Source organism: Corapipo altera, unplaced genomic scaffold (genome assembly GCF_003945725.1).
Source record: "Corapipo altera isolate COAL_440 unplaced genomic scaffold, ASM394572v1 22, whole genome shotgun sequence".
In the NCBI taxonomy this organism is placed as follows: Eukaryota; Metazoa; Chordata; class Aves; order Passeriformes; family Pipridae; genus Corapipo; species Corapipo altera.
The window spans coordinates 15,517,392-15,542,373 of NW_020884886.1; the positions used below are offsets into that span (position 1 = coordinate 15,517,392).

Genomic DNA, 24,982 nt, shown 5'->3' on the forward strand with positions numbered 1-24,982 from the left:
TTACTTACGTTTCTCCATATTGCCCCTTCATTATTGAGAGGGGTGGGGGAAGGAAAAACAAAAGTAGAGTGACTTATTTGGAGTTCCAATTCTCTGCTGGTTGTCCAGACCACCACACTCTTGAACTCTAACCCCCTCTGTATTTTACCTTCATAATAAAGTATACTGGCTATAGATAAGCAAGCAAAGATGGCTAAAGAAAAAAGGTAAGATAGCTCATTTCTGCAAAAGTCACAGCACGGAAGACTGAATTCAATAAAAAGTTATAAGCCTCAAATAATAGTCTTCCATTGCCAGTCACTGTGGTCAATATATAAATCGGAAGCATTATGACTGAGTGAAAAACTTATCCTTGACTTATCAGTAGACTATCTGACTAATTGGTATCCTTGAGGATTTTTATATCCCAGTAAGAACATTTTCTGGGATATGGACAGCTTGATTTCATTCAATTTCATGCCACTTCAGCACATGATTAAATCAGATTTAAATGGATGGACTTTAGCTATGATGGTTTGGAAGGACAAATCTAATTAACTTGATTGTGTTTCCATGTATTCTTTATCTTTTCTAAGTTTTAAGCTTTTATTGATTATCAGAGGCCACAAAAAACAGTTGGATAAAATATGCATATACTTTTTTTTTTGCAATGTTTATAAATCTAAATTAATCTAGTTATATAGAAAAAAAAAAGAATAAGAGAGATTAATTTTATGAACTTGAACCCTTGGAGCACTTGCCTGCTGTCTGAAATTGGATATACTGTGAAGAAATAAACACTAATGAATAAAACTATTCCCGCTCCAAAATAAGCAATAAAATGTCTGTGGAACATGTCAGTGGACATCTCAGTCCACTGTGCTTAAAAAGTTAATATCAAACATCAAATGTTAAAAATACTTCCACATATTCCTATCCTGTAATCACCCATCCAGTTTTCTGTGACTGAATTTCTGAATGGGATCTCACAAAAGATGCAGAAAGTTACTGATTTCAGAGTTCTGTATCGCAAATCACTTTTGAAAATGCAGCATCTGGACTATATATTAAAAGATCAAGAACAATTTATACAATATAACAAATAAGATCACTCAAACCTACCCTAGTTAGGAAGACATACTGGATTGTGCAAAACTGTTCAAAATTAAAAGCTTTTCTCTGAAGCCTCTCTAATTTTAATAAGGTCTTCTATAAAACATTTACTGCCTAGGTACCTTTATAATGATTGTAAGAGTGCAGATGATACTGACAGACATGGACAAAGGCTTAAGATGCCTGTGGATGAAACCAGAGGGAGCTCTGGGGTTGCAGAGAACAAAAAATGTGCAGCCCTCATGTTTGTTGTAACTGTGCAAGAAAAGTTTTGTATGTGATTGAGGTGGGATTCCTGACATACTGAATGGCACACTCATGTTGACAGAAGTCTTTGCCTTGTGTCACCTTCAGATAAAAGCAGAAAATTTCTTGGTAGTTCATTTTATTCAGCTTAAACAGCTTGCAACCCTAATTACTTATCTGCAAACTTCTGATTGCACTGAACGAGTGGTAGAAATATAATAATAGTATCTGTGCTAAAAACGACTGGACCATAGATTACAGTGTTATTAGTTTTTAGCTATTAGTGCAGAACCATGTCGAGTGTTAGTCATCCATCTTTGTGGGGTTTTTGCTCAGATCATATAACAGATATTATTTTAAAAAGGAAATATTTCTATTCATGTTTCTATGCAAACATAGAGCTAACATTCCCTGCATCATAACAGAACTTCTCCTTTGGAAAGCTTTGGAGTTTTGTTCCTTGTCCTCTTTTTATTCCCTCAGTATAGCCTGTGATTAGTATGAGATAAGGGAGCCATTTACCAACAACTCAGTAAAGAGTTCAGCATTGATCAATACACTTTCAGATACTTCTCTGAGCTTGCAAGAGGATGCTTATCAATCTTTCCTGCTGTGGTACTTATAATCAAACACTACAGATAGTCACAAGTTTACATCCATAATTCACCATGTTCCTCCATTTGTTGATACGGTCTCTTGCTCCAGATTTCTAAAATCTTCCTAAGCTTCATTTAATTAATTTACTAAAATAATACTTGCCCATCTTTCTTTCCATTCCTAAATTTGCAATTTTTCATGTTCTTAATGAGTTGGACATTGCAAATAAAATACACTGGCAAGACCGATTCAATCACATGCCAATCCTTGTGTCATACCCCCAATTTTACAAAAGATATAAATTTATCATATTTCTTTGTACAGTCTTAAGCTTACACTTGCAGCTTATGTTTCATTTATCTTAGTAACACAGGAATATAACAAAATGTTGAGAGTTATGAAAATGCTGACACAGAAAGCAACTGGAAGGAATTTTGCACATCTATTCTGCACATCTTCCAAAAGGTTTTGGCTTCTCTTTTTCACTGCTTTGGCACACGCTTGGTGATTAAAAGGGTATTGCTTCCAGGAAGGGTGAGTAAATGGAAACTCCAGCTGCGAGGGACAAGAAAGAAGAACATATTTGATATTGCTACAGACCATTGAGCAAAAATCACAAAGCAATCTGGTAGACAGAGACAGAAGACTTCTGTTTCTTTTTCTGAAAAATGTAACAGGCATTTACTCAATGTCCTTTATTTTTTCTTGAGATTCGGACAGCCAGCTTGAGATAACCACAAACAAGAACCAAATTGTTCATCACAACTTTGCATAAACCCTTATTTTAGCTTTGCGCTTTATGCTATACACTACTGATATACAAATAATGGAGTTAGTTTGGCTGTGAGGAACTGCAATCCTATCGACCTTGGAGGAATGTTCTCTCTTTTGTTCAAAATAAATGAAAACATGTATACAGATGTTAGCAACAGTATCTTCTTTCAAATCAAGAGGGACAAAATAGATAAATCATTATCTGAACCTCAGTGCCCATTGCTGTAAGGTGATAAACACCACCTAAACAATGCTACATCAGCTTCTGTTAAGATGGTTAAGAATTGAGGCCACTGGAGACCACAAAAGACAGCATACTTCTCATGGTGATGCTACTAAAAAGACAATAAAAAGTTCAAATTTAAAACAGCATGTAATGCAAAATACTGATTCTATAAAATATTTATTATGGCTGAATGCATTGAATAAGAATTATTGTTTATAAAATATTTCCATAATGTCTGTAATGAGGTTCTCAGTAATTAATTTGAAATACCAGAAGAGTCTTCTTTGGATATTCAAACTAGGTTCAAATGATATATAAAGTTTTGCATATGATTTCATCTGAAAACATATAGTGACTAAGAAAAAAATTGGCGATGGGGACTGTGGAGTTGTATATTCCATTTCTAGCCCAGTTATGGTACTGCTCATGTGCCTACAAGCAAATTACTAACCTTTTTGACCTAAAGTCTTCATTGAACATCCAACTAATGGTGATGTTGTGAGCATTAGTAACCTTGCACTGGCCCTGGAGAGTCTCAGCCTCTCAGACTCAGCCCTGATAAATAAATGCAAAGCACTGCATAAATTCTTCCATATAATTCTAAAATATATTAATTATTTTGCAGGTGTTTTATTTTTTTTTCCTCTGCAACATCAAGTTGGTTAGTGGAAGTAGGTGTATACATTTGGGCATAAAAGGTCAAAATATATTGCTTTGCATCCATAATTTTTTAAATTAAAAGCAAGCTGACCCCAGGTATCATTATTGTGAGTAATTCTCTGATAGACTTATAAATTTACTGGAGCAAAACAGAGGTGTGTTAGTTCCAATTTCAGCTATGTCCATGCTGATTGTGCTGCACTGCCACAGAGGAGAAATGGGACTATATTGCTAATGAGGGAGATAAGTCCTCAGCAATTACAGGAATACTCTTCTAAATACCTGAGCTATCAATCACCAGTGAAAGAAAACTGGTGCCTTGATGATATGGAAGAACTTACAGAACTATGGAAGAACTATGGAACCCTTACAACTGTTGGAAACAAAATCATTAACAACAAACAGATCAATTTCTGCTCCCCCTCTCTGCTCAGTCAGCAATATCATAGCAGAGGAGAACTGGGAAATGGAGAAGCCAATAGCTGACTCTTGATTTCTTAAGATATAAGTTAAGTAAACAGTAGCATGGTTTGAGTTGCTCAACAGGAGAGACTGTATCAAACAAAAAGCAACAACAAACGTAGAACAAAAGTGAAGGGGAAGTCAGGAAAAGAAACATCCGTGTGAAGAACAGGGGGACTGGTTGCAAAGGTCGAAGAGGGATATTGCTTATCAAGTATTCCAAAATAGGACACTTCTCAAGCCATTAACTTTTGGGAATAAACAATGGCTTAGCATTCTATTTAAATGAAATTAAGGTAAATTTGTGAAAGACTTCTTTTGGTGTTATGACAAATAGACAGCAAACCAGATTCTAGAAATTAATGCTTTGCATGCATGTGCATTAAGTACTTCCTAAATTATAAATACCAAGAAATAAATAAGCATTCCTGCAAAAGACATGGATTTGTCATTCTAGCTCCATTTAAGAAATACAAATAATCTTGAAGACTGACTAGGTTTTTTCCCCTTGTGATACTTCAATTGAACATCTGGTGGTCTTCAGTGTGTATTTCCACATTTCAGTTGTGTCTAAATAAGTCTCCTGGATGCATTAATATTTCATTTTGCAATAAAATAAACCAGTATTGGTTTAACTTAATTTACTATATTCAAAGCCTTTATTTTGGTTTAGCATAAATGTTTGTCAGTTTTTTTATTACAAGCCTGAGAATGCCCAGCAGATACACTGAGAGTCCTAATTCTCTAGTGCTGTTTACTAGTCTCCTCCACCTGTAGAAAAAAAATCCCCAAACAGCAGGTAGTTCCTACGCCTACTTCTCAGTCACTTTAGTGAGAGATGAATAGTTGGGAAAGAAGTGGAAAATCAGGTTCTGCATCTTCAATTTAAAAAGTGTTAATTAGCCTAAAGTTTTAGATTACTTGTAATTGTTGTGGTATTAGAATCCCTATCAGCTGACTTTTCTTTTGCTCCTTTCCTGTCAACATAACTTCATTACACATTATTCCTGAGTGTCTTCAAATCAATCTTCAAGTTTAATCATCATGAGCCAGAAATGAGGCTGATTGAGATGTTGATTCTAAGATCCTTGGTCCCAAGAACATGACTTTCTTGCTGCTGAAGGGTAATTGAAAGCATCTGGGAACAATTAGAGAAACTGGAGCAGACAGTCTGCCATTCCAGAACCCATGCTGCCAGAAGGGGGAACCTGCTGCACATCCTTGAGGGAAAGTTAGAAGTACAAACTGCATGAGGCTATAGGAGCTAAAACTCAAAGTGTTCGTCTTGAGGCCTGCACTTTGATTACTTTGATATCACTTCAGACGAGTTACAGACTTCCAGCTGAGAACAGAAACATGTTCACACAGCTATCCCGCACAAATCATTTAAAAAAAAAAATCAATATTAAAGACAAGGGTTAGATTAATGAAGGGAGGATAAACCCTTTCCAAGACCTTGCAAATTACATATGCTACATGCTGCTGAGTGAGCAGAAGGCTTCTTCTGCTTTATGCTTTCCAGCTTGGTCGCCCTGTCAATGTTGCAGATCTACCTGTACTTGATTGAAGCTCCTTAGCTTTACGGTTTAGCGATTACCGACCAAACATTTCAGAAACTTGTTACAAAACTGTTGCATTTTAATGCAATACCACTGACAGTACGAATCTTTAGGCACACGTGGCTTTAAAGAGGCTTCACGTCCCTTCCCCCGCCCCCTCCCCCCATTCTACATTATAGAGAACCGATGACACTAAAACACACGGACACAGCCTTGATGGTTTTGCGCGACATCACTGAACTACCGCAGCATCGGGGAACTGCGGAGAGCCGTGCCTGGGTCCTGTGATCTTACGATTCCCGTTTACACTGCTGATGCACAGCACAGCTCTGGAAAGCCAAGCTGGCCCTCCGTGAGCAAACACTCCCCAACCTGGGGCCGAAGCGAGCATTAACATTGTTGCTGTAACCACGCAAAAGTGCCCCTGTTACAAACCCTACAGACGGAGCTGAGCACCACCTGTCGGGGCTGCTGTGGACAGAGCGGAAAGGGGCCATTGTCCTCCCCAGCGGGCTCGCCCTGGCAGCCGCAGTCCCAGAACCGCCGGGAACCCGCCGGGAACCCGCCGGGACGCCCTCGTGCTGCCGCCGGGAGCATCCCATCCGCCGCCTACATTGCCCGGCAGCCCCGCAGCCCACGGGAAGTGTCGTCCTGCCGCATCCGGGGGCAGGATCCGGCGGAGCGTGTGCCGTGCCCGGTGTGGCGCTTGCGGTGGGTCGCGGCCGGGCCGGGAGCGGGGGTCGGGAGGCGGCGGTCGCCCGTGTCCCTCAAACTGAGGCGCTTCTCTCCCCGCAGGTGCGGCCATGGCGGACTCCACGCAGAACGGGCCCATGCCAGGCGGGGCCGGCGGCGGGGCCGTGGTAAGGAGCTCCCGGGCCTCAGGGTCCTGGGCCGGCCGCGGTGCTTTCTCCAGCGGCCGGGGGGGTTGGGTCCTGCTGGAATCGCAGCGTGGCATTGCCCGCCCGGGTGCGGGCAGGGGGAAGCAGCTCTCGCTTCCCGATTGAAAGCGTGCTGTTGGTGCGCCGCCGCTCCTGAAAATGTCTCAAGCGAAAGTAATTCGGTGTGGCAGCGTCTGTATTTCACAGAATCATAGAATATGCTGAATTGGAAGGGACCCATCAGGATCATCGAGTCCAGCTCCTGGCCCTACACAGGACATCCCAGTAGTCACACCATGTGCCTGAGAGCATTGTCCAAATGCTTCTACTACTCTGTCAGGCTTCTGTGCTGTGACCAATTCCCTGGGGAGCCTGTTCCAGTGCCCAACCACCCTCTGGGTGAAAAAGCTTTCTGTGATATCTAACCTAAACCTCCCGACACAGCTTCATGCCATTTCTGTAGTTATATTGTGCAGGTAAGACACTAGATCATGATCTGAAGATGCTTGCAGGTTAGTTAGTTTCTGGTCATTTCCATAGGGATGCACTAGGAATATAGAGGAAAAGAGGAATCGCTAAAAGGTGGTTCAAATTTGGAAAAAAAACTTGAACTCTCAGATGCAAAGAAGCAGATGTTTTGACTCTGAGGCACATAATAGCCAAAAGCATGCTGTGTTTTGTTAGAGCCTTTCTGGTACCATGGATATATCAAGACTGAGAAGGGCTGTGGTTAAGAAGAGCTCAACAACAGGAGAAGTGCAAGATTCCTGTAAAAGCTTTTGCTTTTTTGAGGCCAAGAATATGTAGGCCAAAATGATGCCACTTTCCTTGTAATAATAAGCATGTAGTTATGCTAACTTTACCTGACCCTTTATTTTTTTCCCCTCGCTAAGAATTATGGAGATTCAGCCCAAGGTGTGTGCAGTGTATTCCAAAAGGGACCTTAAAGGAGTAGATGCAAAAATCAGGTCTGGAGACCTTATGTGGTAACAGTTTGTGGAGCTGGCTGTTTAATGAGGTCAATTTGGATAGAAAAACTACTTTCCCAGAAGTTCTTACTGCTGTATTTGCTTGTAGTGTACAAAGGAGCTTCTTGGTTCTGAGGAAGCAGAGCTGTTTTTGATCTGGCAAGTAGCATCATATGAGTCAAGTATCACAGAACAAAAAGCAGCTTTCTACTTCAAGCTATAATTTGCTTATATTCAAGGTTGGAAGAAGATTTGCAATTTAATATAGCAGGGAAGAATGCTCATTTTATGCAAATATTAACATACTAACTTATGTTGGGGTTGTTTTTTTTTTTTTCAATGTAGCAATTTCTGATGGCTAACAAGTTGGATACAGCAATGTGGATTTCCCGCTTGTTCACAGTTTACTGCTCAGCTTTATTTGTCCTGCCTCTTCTAGGGTATGTACTGTAATATTGTAAAATAGCACTAAAAATTTATGAACCTTTGCATAGAATTATTTTTCTCATAAGGGTGAATTGCTGTTATTCAGGTTACTTGGATGCTTTTTGTCAGAACAGCGTACAAATTTTAGATTGGTTTAAAACACTTTCAGAAGTGTTTGGAAAATGTGTTGAGCAACTGTAAAGTAGCAGTAAATGCATGATTTTGTGTGTAGTTATGCAGTAATATATTGAATTGTTTTACTTTAGGCACCTGCAGTAAGTCAGTGTTACCAGTTTTTGAGTTGTATTTTGTAAATAGTGCTTCTGTACGATAATAGAAAAATACTCAGGTATTGTGCAGCTGTGATGCAATTCTCAAGGGTGGAAGAGTTCTGAGCTTGGTTCATATGGTAACATCTCCTCTGATGATTTGCAGGTTGCATGAAGCAGCAAGCTTTTATCAGCGTGCCTTGCTGGCAAATGCTCTTACTAGTGCCCTCCGACTGCATCAAAGGCTACCGCACTTTCAGCTTAGCAGGGCATTTCTGGCCCAGGCTTTGCTGGAGGACAGCTGCCACTACCTGTTGTACTCCCTTATCTTTGTGAATTCCTACCCTGTTACAAGTATCCTTTACTTGTGTCATCCTGGTAAAGTTTTTAAATATATTTAAAACTTGGTTCTTTTCATCACCTGTGCCATGTTTTGAAAAACTAGTTTGAACTAATTTCTTTGCTATTCATACAACATGCTCTATGTAAAATACGAGAGGCTTATGTTGATCGATCCATATTCAGTTTAATCAGCTCTATAATTAGTGCACTACAGACTCTGGCTACTTAGATGTTCTTTTACTGAGACTTAAGTTCAGCAGATTTTATGACCAGCCTCAAGCGATACTTGGAAAAGTTGGTAATTTTCATTTATTGCCAATACAGGGTTTATATATGACTTCTCACTGTAGCAGGACATACGTCATGTAGAGAGACAATTATTCAGTGGTAGCTTTCTCAAATAAGTTATGAAACTGATAAAGTCTGCAAAAAATACTTTCCCTGTGGCTTGTCAAAGGTGACATGTCAGAACTGACTTTTCTTTATGCCACGCTATGTATGCTTCACATCTGACTCTTAAAAATCTCCCTGGCAGAGGAATGTCTATGTTCTTGCTCTGTGAAATGTGAATGGCTGGCAACTGCATGTTCTTTGGTAAAGAAATTAATTTTGTAGCATCTTTTAATAAAAAAATGTTATGACTACATGTACTTAATAGATATTAAGTAGTAACCTCATGTGTGTCTTCCGTGCAGAAAGAATGCATTTCAGGAGAAATGCACTAGTGTGTAATGGTGTATGTTATACTTTTGCATACTTGCAGACACCTATATTTTGAAGTTAATAAAAATGTATAGCAAAGAGGTGTAAGAAGCAAAGGGAAGAGCTATAAATACAGATATTAGATTTATACATATCTTCATCCAGTGTAGGTCATTCCAGCCAACCTCTTGCAAAGAGCCACCATGCTATGATTCGTGTAGTATAACATCATGGAGAAATGAAACGTATAATTTTCCTTATTGCTTATTTCAGTGAGTATTTTTCCAGTTCTGCTGTTCTCATTGCTTCATGCTGCCACATACACAAAGAAGGTTCTTGATGTAAGTATGATATGATGTATGTTACGATTAATACTGTTGGTATTCTTGGGGTTTATAAACAGGTTTAAGTTGTAGCTATGGTTTGGTTTCTTTTGGCCGTGGTACAGGAATTAGAGTGAATTTGTAGTGTGGAATGTCAGCACGGAGAATCTGAGAAGACTTTTTTGAGTTGGCTGGGTTTTGTGATTTGTTTTTGGTTTTTTTCCCCTTCTGTAATGACTCAATGATATGTTGGAGTTGACACTGATTATTTTCTTCAAATGCTTTCCTTTGAAGGAAACAAAAGCTGTGTAACAGTTAAGTTGAAACATAAGACATGTCTTTTTCAAACTAAACCATAGCCTGTGAATTTTGTTGTTCTACTTCAGTAGTAAGGTAACAAACTACAGAGTGAGACTAGCAAGCAAAATACTTGCCAGTTGGACTTTCTGCTTAATGCACTGCCTTGTGCAACTTAATGTAACTGCAGTCTTTGGTGCTCCTAACTGGACTACCTTGCTACCATGGGCACTTCCACCCCGTGGACAGAATAAGGCTTGTGGCTCTCTCTGTGCAGTTGAACCTAAAATGGGTGCATGAGGGGATTGCAACACCTGATATTTTTAATTGAACTCTGTAAATTATGGAGTTCTGAGCCTACGGTTTTCTTTGGGATATTAATCTCAATTCTGGTGAAGTCTTAAAATGCTGAAATGAGTTGTAAATGACAATTGTTTGTATTTTGATTTCTCTGTGCTAGTGAAGATAGGTGTAACTCATATTTTTTCTGTAAATCATTTTTTCTTCTTTAAAGGCACGAAGTTCAAATAGTTTGCCTTTTCTGAGAAATCTCTTAGAGAAACTGAATGCTAATCAACAGAATATTCTAAAATTCATTGCTTGCAATGAAATTTTCCTCATGCCAGCTACAGTTTTTATGCTCTTCAGGTAAGAATTACAATAAATATTTAAATAATTAGAATATTTAAATAATTAGTGAGTTCTCTGGATCATAGTGCTCCACTTGTATTGTTCTGGCTGACCAGGGCTTGAACTTCAAGTAAAATTTATTTGATTCTTAGGCTTCTTAAGTTGGTGCATCATGACATCAAAAAGCATTCACTATGACATAACTGGGCACAAAAAACCCCTCCTTTCATAGCGTGGGTGACATTGTTGAGTCGCATTGAAATTTTTTGGGCTCGCAACTTGCATTCACCTGCATTTCTATCAGTACATTGTTCAGTAAGTTTAATTTTGGTTAGTTTAATAGAATATTAAGATCTTCAGCTTCACTGAAATTAAGCTCTTGTTTTTGACAATTAGATTCCAGAAATTCAAGTGGCATGAAGTTTCCATATGCAAAAAGTGTGCAAGCAGTAGTAGGTTGTGTTCTCTCCTGTGTTACTTCTGAGCAGTGATCCTTGTGGGTTTTTTTTATTCCATTTGGTTATGCCTGCTTTGCATCCTGTTGAATTAATTTTAGGGATCTTGAGCGTATGCATGTTGGAATCCTACTGAAGTTGTATAGGTACCTGCCAGTCACTGAAGTTTGGGTCATTGCCTTTTAATATTTGCAGGGAGAATATACCCTTTGTTCTGTATAAGTTGTAGCATAGTAAGAGCATTTGTCTTGAGTTGTCTCAATGGTCAGCAGAAGAGAGGCTTTGTCTTCTTGGAAGTTGACAGAATGCATAATTTGTCTTTATCTCTTGATATGTCAGCTGAGTGCTTCAGTACTTCAGGTCTCAAGGATTCCATTTCATTTAAGGCCGCTTACCAACTGTATCCACTCTGTATCCAGTATTGAAACCTCCAAGTGGTTTGAACTTCTCTTTGGGATAACTTCCTTTTTTTTTTTCTTTTTTCTCTCTGTGGAAAATGTAGTATGTGAAATGTTGCTAATTGATATGTCATCTAGTAGATACTGAAGCTTAAAAAAGATCGTGCCAAATTTAAAATCATATAATGTTTAAATGCAGCTACTATGAGATTTTGTTCTTTAAATTGTTTTAGCATATTAAATTGCTTGTAAGTAGTGTACAGGTTCTTTCCTCCTGTAGCTCACTTTCCCTTTCGCTTTATATTTTTTTCTCCTGGGTGAAGATGTTGTTCATAGTTGAAGGAGTTCTTGCTGGAACTGTGATGTTCAACTTCAAATAGATCTTTTAAATGCTGTGTTTTTCAAAGTAGCTTCCGTCACTAAAACTTAGGGCATTTCTGTGGTTTGCTGTGTATGGTTTGTATGCTACACTTTCACTACTTTATAGCACAGTCATGTGTAACAGCAACTTTGTAAAATATCAAAACCTAATTTCAGTGTAACTGAAATAACTGGATATCAGCTTTGCATGTCTGAATACGTCTATAATTGTCTCCAATGTGTTCTGACAAATTTTGCAAAAGATACTAGAAATATGATCCAGATAGTCAAAGTGCTGCGGGTCCAGTTACTCGCTGTAACTGCACTACTTATCTCAGCCAGTTTCCCTGCTTGACCAACAAGCTTTTTCTTGATACTGAGCATCTCTCACCATGATTTCTGTGATTCTTTGCACACCACCAGAAATGGCGCATATAAAAAAACTTCATAAATATAAAATTAATACAAAACCAGCACTTCTTTAAGTGCTTGACTGAGCAGTTTTATTCTGTAATGTAAGTTTCTGCATTTAAAAGTGTATGGTTATGTACTTTTTCTTGTCAAATCTAGATTTTCTGAACCAGTGTGACCCAAATCTAGCTCTTTTTTGAACCCAAGTAGTTTGCTTGCTTTTGTTAGGAAAAATCCTGATTCTGGTGTTTGGTTTTTTTTGTCACTGCTAAGCTCTACTGAACTATTCTCTTTCAGTGGACAAGGGAGCCTGCTCCAGCCATTCATTTACTATAGGTTTCTTACGTTACGCTACTCTTCTCGGCGAAATCCGTACTGTCGGTAAGTACTAAATTGATTTTGGAAGTTAGTGTTTAACTGCGTAGTGCTCAGGCATTCGGAAACTTTTTGTTCTAAAATGAATGCATAGCTCATAGTACTAAATCTGCAGATGGTAATTTTAGAATGCAAAATACACCTGGATGCTGGTTCAGGGTTATATTTATTTCATGTAACTGATCAGAAATGTACCACTGTTCTTGAATGGGAGCTTTGAGAACCTGCTTGTGTAATTAAAACTACACTTTGGGAGAAGAAAGTCTTTCTTATCAGAAAGATATCCTTATTTTTAGATTTTCAGGTATATCTGAGGCTAAGTCTGTATATGAATAGGCACTTAAGAACTTGTGTAATATTGACAGAAAAAAATCTGTAGATAATCTTAAACATGCTCATTACCTCCTTTAGTTAAATTCACAAATCAGGTTAATTATACTTGAAACAGAATTTATTGATTTTGATAGTTGGTCAAGCCAATATTGCTTTAGACTTTGAAACCATAAATATTTCTATGAGGATTTTCTCAGGTCAGTGCTTTCTTAGTAAGACAAGCATTGTAAAATGTAAGATTTTTGTTAACATACCTTCCAGTCTAATCATTACTCGATTAGAAAATGGTTTGCTAAAGTGCCAAGGAAGTGGCTTTGGTTGCTGTGATATGTGAAGACAAGTCTGAGAATCATAACCTTAATCGCCTCCTGTTCCCTACCATTTTGTAAGAAATTAATTGTTCCATCCTGGTACATATATTTTTTTTTTTAACAACAACAACAAAATCTATGAAATTGCTTTAGTATCTAAAAATAATCTAAGCTCTGCAATAGTAAAACTGACTTTCAATAGAACTAGTTTATCCAAAATGTTATGCTGGCATTTTTGTAGTTTTAAGGGAAACTGGTGATCTGGATTTTATTTCTTATGTCTGTCTTCTAATAGTTGCTTCTAGAGTGCACTGTTATTGCATATTGGCAAGAAATAGCACACATACACAGTTGCCTCCCAACTCCTTACACTATTTGTGATAAAGCATTATTCTTTCCTCCTTTTTTTTCAATAGTGTCTTTTTGTTTTGGCTTTAAGGTGGAATTTTTCTGCTGTCTTTAGTTCAGCAGCTTCTAGCCAGAGATGGATATAAAGTTAATTAAAATGTTAATGTTTAAAAGCCAAGAATTCTGAAGCTCTTGCAAGATACTGCATTACTGAGTTGGTCCAAAGAACTTGTTAGCTAGAGTGTGTATGTGTGTGATGTTAAGGAAAGAAGTGAATGAAAAAGACAGATCTAGATAACACTTCTGATAAATGCTGTAGCATTTTAAAACTCTCTTTAAATCTGATTTTTTCAGGACTCTCTTCACTGAGCTCAGGATTGTTGTTGAACACTTAATAATGAAGCCCTCGTGCCCTGTTTTTGTAAGAAGACTATGCCTCAGCAGCATTTCCTTTATAAGCAGATTGGCACCAACTGTTGCATAGCCAAATTTCAGGCACTCGTGTTTTGTGAACATTATGAGCAGCTGGCACTTCTGCTGATGATTAGAAATTTCTGATTTTACACTGATCTCACTCCAGGCTGTATAAAAATATATATATGCTTTTCTTGGAGGTAATATGAAATTTAGCATATCAAAACCAAATAATGTAAACTTAAAGTTACTGTACTGTATTGTTAATTGGTGAAAAAAATTAGCTGCATCCTTTCTAAAACATACCCAATCACACGGGGTTTTGTTTTGTTTAGTTTTTTTTTTTTTGGAATCCAGGATCGTTTGAGATTGATTAAAACTATAAGAGGTCTATGATCCCTTGGTTTATGTTAGTTGGAACTATAGCTACTGTAGGATGTCTCCAGTGGATAGCAGTTGGTACACATACCTATGCAGTACATTTTGGACAGTATTCTTCTGCTTACTACATGTATCTGTAGAACTATTTTGTCCAATTTACTATACTCAGTGTAGAGATATGGCCCACTTTGAAGTTAACACAAGGGATTAAAATCTATCAAGCTGACACAGATAACACCTTTTCTGAAGGAGAGGTTATTTTTATTATATTACTTAAAAAGAACTCTTCCAAGTTCCTACCTTGTGACGTAGTCTTACATTACACAGTTGGAAGAAATATCAAGACTCTGATCACAGAAAACTCTGCAGTTTTCCTGTCATAACAAGATGTTTTACCAAGCCAAACTGCTGACCTGTAGGCTTTTCAGCCAAAGATGTAACTTTTAACCATGTCTCAAATGAACTAATCAATGTAAATGAAGTAACTTTTGCAGACTCATTGCAGATTTGTTTATATGTCCACAAAAATTTGAGACTGCAGTAATTCAAGCATATTAGCTTTTTAGAAAATTAATCTGTAGCTAGATCCCTATAAATTGTTATTCCAGTTTCTGAGAGTCTCATTGTGATCGGAAATTTGCATAAAGGATTGAACCTGTTTAGGCAGCTTCTGAAACAAATGGGTGTAGGATTTCTTGGCATAAATCCATCTGATGACTGACCTGAAGCCATGTCATGACTACAGAAGTGAATATTAATTTGAGTGAATATTAAATTGAGTGCTGATTATGTATTCACCCAGCAGCTGAAAGGTAGGTCGTGGAAAAATAATGTTATCTGTCTGAACAAAACTTCTTTCCATAAATTCAAGGCAAAATATTTGCCTAATCTTCTGTAGTTAATGTTAGTCTTCTAATTGCATAAAATTAAAGGGCCTTTTGTAAACTTCTATAGCACTGAACATAACTATTCTTCCATGGTCAGAGAAATCTTATGTGAAACTTTTCCAAAACCAGTCTTGAAGTATTTTCCTGTAACTATTGAGTTATCTTGTTTGTGATGTGGATATCATTCAGACTTTTCAGTTGTATTAGTTTGTTAGATCAGAGCCATGTATTTATAAACTTATTTCATTTTTTTGCTCAACCTCTTGGTATTGATGATCCAGTTGCTAATTGAATATGATATTCTTTGACTACTTGTCTTGCTCTCTGAACATGATTAGCTGTTATAGAACACTTGCACACTGCAGAAGCAACTGCATGCAGTAATGCTCTACAGCTGCTAAAGACTTGCAATGAGTTTCATTATATGTATATCCTGTAATCCTGAGGATTTTATAAAAACTAAATTTCTACTGCAATAAAATGAGTGTTAAATGTAACTTGCTAGGCTCTTCAAGCTTATTTTCTCTCTAACAGAACATACTGATGCTTGAACCTGGAAGTTGAGCAGAATGCTTTCCTGTGTGTATGTGTGCATGCTCCTATATTCCCACTGCTGCTTTTGAATTGGGACATAATGTCTTGTGCATTTCTAAATTATCTTATAGGGAATTTTTGCCTTCTAAAATGCAAAAATGTACGACCCTTTCCTTCAAAATCTAACCCTAAAATAAGCACTGCAACAATGGTATCTAATCAGAGCAAAAAATCTAGTTCTACTTATTACTGTTTCAGTTCCTCCGCACAGTCCTAGACCCTGTTTCATGTTACATGATGTGTTTTTTGAGTAGAGACCTCAGACTCTCTTCAGCTCTTTGGACCAATGTGATTTAAAAATTTTAATTCGGTCATCTAAGTTGGTCCCCCATGCTGGGAGTGGAAGGCAAATAAATCTGTAGTTAATGTAAGCAGAATAACATGTTACTTCTGAGCAAATTTTTGTGGTCGGACTGCAGTTACAGGTGCAGTCTACTGTTCCTTAATTATATGATGTTATTAAATTAGAGATGAGTCTAAACTGGATCTGATATATTGCAACTGTAACTGAAGGATGCTAAGTCTTGAGATCCAACTCTAGGAATGGATGAGAAAGATTAAAAGGAGTAAGTGAATGACAGTGAGCGAGTTGAGAATTGGAAGACAGTGCCATGAAGCAGAACTTAAACGTGGATACTGAATTTCTTGTTAACTCTTTCCATTAACTCTTAAAAATGGACTCCTTAAAGAGGAGGATGTTTCATAAATGGGATTTGATTTGATATGATTTGGCTAGTATATTTGTGGTTTTGCAAGGATTTGCTTGACAAATGAGCAACTTGTGGCCTGGGAAAACTTATCTTCTCTGACGTGCCAGGAAAACATGGAATGAGGTTATAAGAATAATGTTCAAACCAAATAAATAGGGCAACTGACCTGTACTCTGCATCAGCTTTGATTTTTACTGCAGCCTTTTGGCTGCCTCAGTGATAACCCTGCATTTCCTCAATACTGGCAAAAACATTCTGTCCTCGTGCCTGCTTACTTGCCATGGTTTGTGATTGCTTCTACACTAATGATTAAATTAGATATGAATTGCTGGTTGTATCCTAGCTGTGATACAGAGGCTGTGACAGAAGTCTATGATCGCAGAGAAATTTTGCAACTGACCATAAAATGCCTGTCAACCCCAAATGTGAAGCAGAAGAGTTTTTATTTTACTGAAAGGTTACCTACTTAGTGTTAGGTAACTGTTTCCACTGGTATAAATCACACTGGTCATTGCTTTTTGTCATCTCAGCTTTCGTAACATAAGTGCTGTTGCATAGATTCTGTGAGTAGACCCACCCCTTGCTCTGCACAAACAAGTAGAAGTGACGCTCCAGCATAAGTTTCTGTTGTCACCTTTAGGTAAATAAAGTATCAAGAGCCAATGGAGACTTTTGGAATAGCTAATGCCAGCTGGGATTTCTTACACACCAAGTAACTCACCAATACATCCATCCTTTCCTTTATCGCCTTTTATTTAATTGTATACTTTTATTGTAATTTCTGTGCTGTCAGTTTTATATTTTGCTCCCTTCTTTGATGGATGCTTAAGGTGAGCAATATCTGTTAATATTTTAAGTTGCATGTTTTAGGGATTTAAAAAAAACATCCATTAGAATCGTGAGCCACTATTTCTTCCAACAGTTTTTGAGCTGCTAACTATATATGTTATAGTACTGTCCAAACAAATAACGTGTCTGGTTATTTTGTACAGTCTGTGTTGGACTGTTTCTTTGTTAGGCACCCGTAGTGTAACATTTGCTGTACAGATCCCATGTTTATTAAGGAAGTATAGTTCTTGTCCATTTTACAGACAGGAATGGAGACATGGAAGAAAAGAGCACTTTCCTGAGGGGGTGCAAGAGCTCTGGCAGAGCAGGAAATAGGAGAAAGAGAGTTGGACAAGTGCCCAGAGGAAACTGATTTGTTTCTATACCACACATGACTTGTTGGTCCTGCTCCCAAAATTATACCAATTATGCTGGCTTAAATACTTAAAAAAGTACTGTACCTTACAGTGCTCAGATTAAGGGCAGAAAAGACATTGAACTAGACAGCATGCCCTGTTAAAGCAGTATCAAAAACTGATTTCCACATGCAAGAGCTAGGTATGGTCCCTTGCATCATCATCTCTGCACTGATGAAAAATAATACAACAGAACAAGATGGCAAGCACTTAATGTGCTAGATGGTAGTAGGGTATGCTAATCTTATAATTGTCTATAATTTTTAATTGCTGCAGTGCATCTATTATGGATAAACTATATATACTGAAATTGGCTAGTGTATCATTTTATTGTGACTTCTATTGTGCTGTAATTTTCTTAAAGTCACAGGAGCAGTCAGGCTTCGCTGTTTTAAATCGCCTTTTAAGGACAGAATCTTAAGCAATTCTTTATTTCAAAGATGCATTATCAGTATGGATAATGTAATAGAATTTAATCTTAAATGTGGATTCAAAAATCTTTCTCATAAAATGTCAGCATGACTTACTAACTTCTCTGCAGAAGCTAGCTCTGTGATAATAGCAGATGTTGTGCAGGTAAGGGAGTTTCATTGCTTAGTTCTGTGCCATCCAGATGGTATAAACTTTTAAAATTAATTGAAAAATTCATCTTTTACTTGTATTCAAGGACTGAGGCACAAAATGCTAATGTAAGGGCTCAGAGGGGAAATATAGTTCTCCTGCATATTTGAAAAAATGTGAAGCCCTTTCAAGAAAATCTAATAAACATAATAATCGCAGGCTGCTGACACTAAGGAAAAAGCACCTCATTCGCTCTTTCTTTTATGCAGTGATTTACTGGTCCCTACTGATTTTCAAATTGGATCACTGCAGTAAATTATCCATACCAGTACCTGTGAAAGAAAGCACTGGGATCCATATTTGTTCAGTGCTGTGCTTAAATCAGCAAGAATGATAAATTTGATGATATGAAATTGGAAATATCAAGGGCTTTTCTCAGTGAATGAGCAAGTATCTCCATTTGTAATTTATTGTGACCCTTTTTCACTGTATGTGCTTTGTATGTCAAATATTTATTTTGAAACAAATTAAATTGTTTTCTGTATTGATATGGCTATGGTTTTGTTCTTGAAATCAGATTGTATATTTTTTTCTGGATTTTAAGTATTATCAGTGTTGTGTTGCAAAACAGCACTTGTTTAAGTTCAAATCTGTGAGTGACTTTTTACTGACCAACAGCTTTTTCTATTAAATGTTGTAGGTGCATGTTGGGTGTTGGGTTTGATTTTTTGTGTGTGTGTGTGTATGTTTAGAATAGGGTAGGATGCAGTGAGCTATTGCAGCATCTCATTTGCTTTTTCTAGAGAAACAGGAAGATTAATGTGTATGTCAAAACCAAAAAAAAGCTGATCCCTGTCTTTAAGTCATTGGAACTATTCTGCTTTACACCTGGCATAGTTAACCCCAAGTTCTGTGGGGAAAAATCTACCTATGTGCCCAGTTCAATGCCATATTTTCAGTGCAGGTGTTAATAGAGAAAGTTATACACCTGTGTTTTGGCAGGAGTCCTGTCCTTTTAATTTTAAAATAGGTTATTTTGTGTCTGATTACATCCAACTACCTAAGTAAGTGCCACTGTTGAACTGAAAATTAGTTGTGGCTAGTGCTTTTTTACTTGGAATTTATATCAGTATAGTAATAATTTGTTTTGCAACTTGTATGCAAAATTGTGATCCGGTGTGGTTAATAATGTTGACCCTATGTTACCCTCTTCTTATGGGCTAGGCTTAGCTCATTTGTGATGGCACATTTATTAGTGGACTTCTGTTCAACCCCGGTGCCAGCGAGCTGGGCTTTATTCTACCACAGCTGGCTACCTCCATAGAGCTGTGGTTTTGTAAAAACAGTAGTGTGAATTGTATTTTAAGGAGCCATGAAAGACTTTGCTCTTCATTTAAGATAATTTGAGTTCATGTCTATAACAGTTTCCATGTGTCTGACCATGATATCTTGCTTTGAGGTGAGTGAAGTTCTACAACAGTCCAGACTCCTGCCTTGGGTGAGGAAGCTGGTTTCCTTGAACAAGTGCTGATCATGGTATTTTCATTTGTTGTATGTGTTCCTATGAATATTCACTCATGACCTTTGCTAATGTGAAGAGGAAGAGTATGTTAGATGAAGACAGTGCATCAGTTAGTTGAGATATTGCACAGGAAAATTAAGCTGAAAATCAGAAATTAAAAAAGGTGCAGGGCTAGATTATCTGCAATAGATATCTGCTATAGTTTTCACACAGGTAGGAATGCAATAGAAAGAGAAGGAAGAAGAATGGGGATAAAAATAATGAGAATACAGAAAAGTTCATCTCTGTGATAAAAAGAGGTCTGGAAATCCTGCTGGGTATTCTGTTGCTTGCACAAACCCCAGTTCACCATTCATGGTTTCATGCAATCAGAATCCTCTGGATTGTACTTAAGTTTTCAAGCTGTAAATTATTTTGAATTTATTCTCTCTGCTGGAATAGCATGTTCAGATGCTGCTACACTGTACACAAACTGACAGGCTAATCTTGGTTTCCTTAAAACAGAAAATAGTGGAATTATGTGTTCTTCTCTATTATGTTTGAAGCTCCTATAGTGGAAAAGTAAAGAAATAAATGCTCTGGTCTATACTATTACTGGGCTTCTTGGTTTTTTTTTTTTTTCATTTCTCTTTCCATGTTGCTTTGTTATGTTTTTTTCTTGGCAATCTGGTGGAAGATTTCATATGTGAAACTGCATGGGGTTTTGTCCTACTCTGTGTTTGCATAGAACATGATATTTGTAATGTAGTATTTTAACATTTTTTTATTTACTTTTTTTTTCAATCTAGAAAATCTGAACAGTGTTTTGAGATGATAGATGTTCCTATTACAATCCCTTTCAACATACTTTCTGCTGTAGCAACTTCAGTTGGGTTCTGACTAAATTGTGAATCCTTTCAGTGATAAAGTTTAAATCAAAGCCATTAATGACAGCTTTTTTGTAATAGCAGATGGAAATCTAGGATTGACTTTCTGAATTTTCATGTCTACTAGAATTTTCAGTTGTGTAACTCTGTAATACAGAGAAATATTGAAATCTTAGAAAATTACAATTATAGCATGAAGCATTAGTTCAGTGTGCATGTGTTTGAGCATCCAGTGGTTCTATTTCTAATTATCTCAAATTTTTTAACATCACTATGGGGCAGAGGTAAGATGTTTAGTTGCATCAATGTGTATGTATGCTTACAGCAGTGGATGAATGAGTAAATAAAACATAATATTATGAGGGGTTTTTTCCTATTTAGATATACACTTTGCACTTTATGATGAAAAAGCCTCTTCCTGCCCTCTGTCAGCCTTTTCTCTTTGTAGTGTTACACATTTATAATGGAAATAGTTTTGAAAGAAGATTCTTGCACTGCACAGGTCTTTCTAATATCCTACCTTTATGCACTTTAAAAGTACTGATCGAGCTTATTTAACATTCTTGTAATTCTTGTTTTTTCTTATAAGCAAAAGAATCAAGCTGCTTTTAAACTGGTCCTTTCTTTGGTCATGTAAGGGATTATAGGATGGGTGGAGTAGCAGGAGACTGGATCTGATGATGCAAGAAGCTTCTTCCAGTCCTGCATTCTTATGCATGTCTGCATATTACTGTAGAGATTAAGAGTAGATTTTTTGGTATATTATGTACCTAGTATTGTTTTTAAGAATTTTAAACTAGATTTCTGCTTTAGGATGAAGGTAAGCACTGCTAACCTTAAGAATACTTTTTCCTTACTCAACGGGGGGAAATTTTATTTGATATGATTTGGCCATTTGAAATGAAATTGAATTCTTCCTTCTTGTGCTAATTTTATTCCAAACCACTGACCTCTAGTGGCTGGTTTGCAACTACGAAGCTAAACGTTTTAGTAATGTAATGTGCTCCTCATGAGTCTATGGCTACAGGAGAGTCATTTTCCATTTCATTTTTCCAGCAGAATAATGCTTCTTCATGATTTATTTTCCTTTGGCACTCAGTAGCTGCTGCTGCTGCTGCTGCTGCTGCTGGGTTGAGTACTGCTGCACCCCAGTTCAAGAAACTGCATGTGACTGCTGGTTTTCAGGTAAATGAACTGCATGTGAATAACTGCAAACACTTATCCATGTGCTGGAAATAAAAATATTTAGTTTTAGTTTATGTAGATCTTTGATCCAGTGACCATGAAATAACTTTACAGACCTACATGACTCAGAGTGGTGTTATGCAAACTTCTGTAGATTCACCATTCTATGCTTTGGAAGAATCGTTCCCCTCATGCACCTGCCTGCCACAAAATAGTCTCTAATTTTTCTGTGAATTTAAACATTTTACCTGAAAAACTTAAGGGCTTTTTGGGATCACTGGACACTTTATGTATTCATACTTTTTTTTGAACTATCTGTATGTAGCTGCTTGGTGTTAACTATATATGTGTAGTATCATAAAAAGTACAAAAATAAAATCTTTCCCTTTTCCCTTCTCCATTTGTTGTCCCTTGCTATGCTGTATGAGAGATACACAAGGCAGGATACGATGGGAATCTTGAAGAGTAATTTAAACGATATTAAGTCATTACCATCAGCTCTTGCTGTGGATCTGGGGACATTTCAAGTCTCCTCTGCTGTATGAACCTGAAATATTTAATGAATTTCAGATTAAAAAATATTCAAATTGGCTTTATATTACTTCATTTTTCATATAAGGAACACTAAAATTCTTCACTGCTTATTAGCCTTCCCATATCACAGATTTCTTGCTAGGCAGAAATATTGGAGAATTTCATCATGATAGACTGTTTCTCATCAGCTCGAGAAATCCAGCCAGTTACTTAGTTATTTTAAATAAACAGGAACTAGGAAAAAAGTTTCCAAAGGTCTATATTTCAATCCAGTCACCTCTCTTTCTTGATCTGCAAGCAGTTATATGTAAACTTTTCAAGTGTCTCCATAAAACAGGTTCTAAATCTTAAAAGGTTGTTACCACAGTCCTTGTTCTTCCTGAAGACCTGGTAAGGCAACTTAAACTTATAATTTTTTATAGGCAAGGTAATATGCTGTATACAACAAGTTTCTGGAGGTTTTGCAAAAGGAGGCTTGAGGAAATGACTGATATGGTAGCCAGCCTCCTTCCTCGTATGAGCAATTTACACAGATCTTCACGCAATTGGTATATGAGCAACCTCTGTCCCCTAGACGTAGTACTTTTTTATCAGTTCAGCATTTAGCAACTTGAATGGGAATGAGATTTTGCATTTTTTTTAACTGGCTTGATTTTATGAAATAGGAGCTTAAAATAGCCATTGAATAACCATTATTCAAAATTAAACCTTAGGATGCAATTGCAACTATATTGAATAAAAACAAGATCTCACCAGTTTGCTTGGGCTTTACATAGTATTCCTTGCCACAGGCAAAAAGTTGTTAAATGTAGTTTGGATGTGCCAAAATACCCTATCATTTAGAGAGTTTCTCTATTCATTGCTAGTGATTGATAACTAATGGTTAAGATGCTCATAATTAAGGTTGATATTTTTTTCTTAGGAGGCTGCAGCTGCATGCCATGAGTCTTGATAACTCATTATCAATTGCTTTATGTACTTGGCTATCCCATGCAGAACAGTCTGTTATTGATGCTCTTTTGCCTGTTTCTTGTCTCCATCAGTTTTCAGTGTTTGTCAATATAAAGGGTCACACAGAACAGTTGATGGTGTAAATCCCAATTGACCACCACACTGTTAGTGTCTATTAATCTATCTGGGGTATTTCAGTTTTATTATTTTTCTTCCTGTTTCATATTTACCCCAACAAAATCAGGCAAGGCAAATTCAGTTATTCTGACGGATAAAAGAATATGAAGTAGTAGTTCCATTTGGTTTTAGAGAGGAAATGATAAACCTAAAGTTAGCATCTCTTCTAGAGTATAGCAGAGACAGGAATTGCAAATGTTTCAAGAATTTTTATCTTCTTTAAAACATCTTTATGTGGGGAAAAAAATAGTGAACTCTCACCCTCACGTTTCTTCTTTTTTTTTTTTTTTGCAGTTAGGCTCTTGCCAAAATAACAAGAGGCCAGTAAAACATGTATCAACTGCATGTTAGACTCCAACTAAAAGAGGTGAATTGACCTCACCTGTGCTACTTTACAACTTGCAGTCTATTTAGTATTTAACTCCATTGCTGTACATCTGGTACTTAATGATACAGCATCTGTTGCAATACTCCTGATTCATTTGGAATGGCTGCAATTGGACTACTGGGAAGACGGGTGTTAATTATTTCATGCAAGTATTTTACTTCAATCTGCCTCCACTGGGCTTCTAGGAAAACTTGCATTGGCAATGTTACTCAGTAGCCGGGTGGTAAAGATGTGCCAGCAAACCTTGTTCAAAATTTAATTGGGTGTGTTAACAGCGGGCACCATTATAACTCTCCTCAGTGAGAGGAAGCTTTGTGGATTATCAGGTACATTAATTATGCATATTCCCCGCCAAGCTAACTTCTGGTGAGCTCCCAGGGTGCAAATGAAGACAAGGAAGCCTGAGACATTTTCTCAGCATCACGTAAACTAGTATTGAAGCTATTCTGAAAAAAACTTCTATAAAAAAGTGTGTAATTTGATGCCAGCGGGACTGATTCCAGGCACGGTCCTGAGCCAGGCTGTAGGTAAGCAGAGCAGGAGGAGGTGTCACAGCTGTGCACAGGCAGCCCTTACAACCCTCGAGTGCAGGATCAGCCACAGGGCATTCTCCCCGGAGAAAGACATCGTTTTTAATCAGATCTTGTTTTATCAGCACTGATCCAGGAAGTGCGTTTTAATGGAGGGCTTAGGCTAGGATTTCATTTTCACACAGAAATCATGCAAACAAGTTTAGCATATGTGGTTTAATATTATCTATGTTCAGAGAGGGGCAATGAAGCTGGTGAAGGGTGTGGAGCACAAGTCTTATGAAGAGCAGCTGAGGGAGCTGGGGTTGTTGGGGGGAGGCTCAGGGGTGACCTTATCACTCTCTACAACTACCTGAAAGGAGGTTGTAGCCAGGTGGGGGTCGCTCTCTTCTCCCAGGTAACAAGTCACAGGATGAGAGGACATAGTCTTAAGCTGTGCCAGAGGAGGCTTAGGTTGGACATTAGGAAGAATTTCTTCACAGAAAGGATGATTAGACATTGGAATGAGCTCCCCAGGGAGGTGGTGGAGATGTTTAAGGAGAGACTAGACATAGCACTTTAGTGGCATGGTCTTGTTGAATCAACTAATTGATTCT

The 24,982-nt window shown here is 37.5% G+C and overlaps 1 protein-coding gene and 1 long non-coding RNA gene across 3 annotated transcripts in view; one reads left to right on the forward strand and one right to left on the reverse strand.

Moving 5' to 3' along the window:
* Nucleotides 1-1,542: 1,542 nt before the first annotated feature.
* The window catches only part of LOC113946881, a 24,516-nt gene continuing 1,076 nt past the window's right edge, over nt 1,543-24,982 (reverse strand). The window contains exons 2-4 of one of the 2 annotated variants that reach the window (XR_003527577.1): nt 22,299-22,353; nt 16,895-17,062; nt 1,543-2,490 (exon numbers count right to left, since the gene is read on the reverse strand). This is a non-coding gene — a long non-coding RNA (uncharacterized LOC113946881). Of the gene's footprint in view, nt 2,491-16,894; nt 17,063-21,535; nt 21,851-22,298; nt 22,354-24,982 lie in introns of those variants that run through there. The other variant, XR_003527576.1, reaches the window with a different exon arrangement.
* Nucleotides 6,267-20,343, forward strand: TMEM33 (transmembrane protein 33). Its single transcript, XM_027642887.1, has 8 exons — nt 6,267-6,327; nt 6,412-6,476; nt 7,808-7,902; nt 8,324-8,511; nt 9,475-9,542; nt 10,336-10,469; nt 12,373-12,456; nt 13,797-20,343. The coding sequence occupies exons 2-8, from the start codon at nt 6,420-6,422 to the stop codon at nt 13,924-13,926; spliced, it is 756 nt and encodes a 251-aa protein (XP_027498688.1). The 5' UTR covers nt 6,267-6,327; nt 6,412-6,419; the 3' UTR covers nt 13,927-20,343.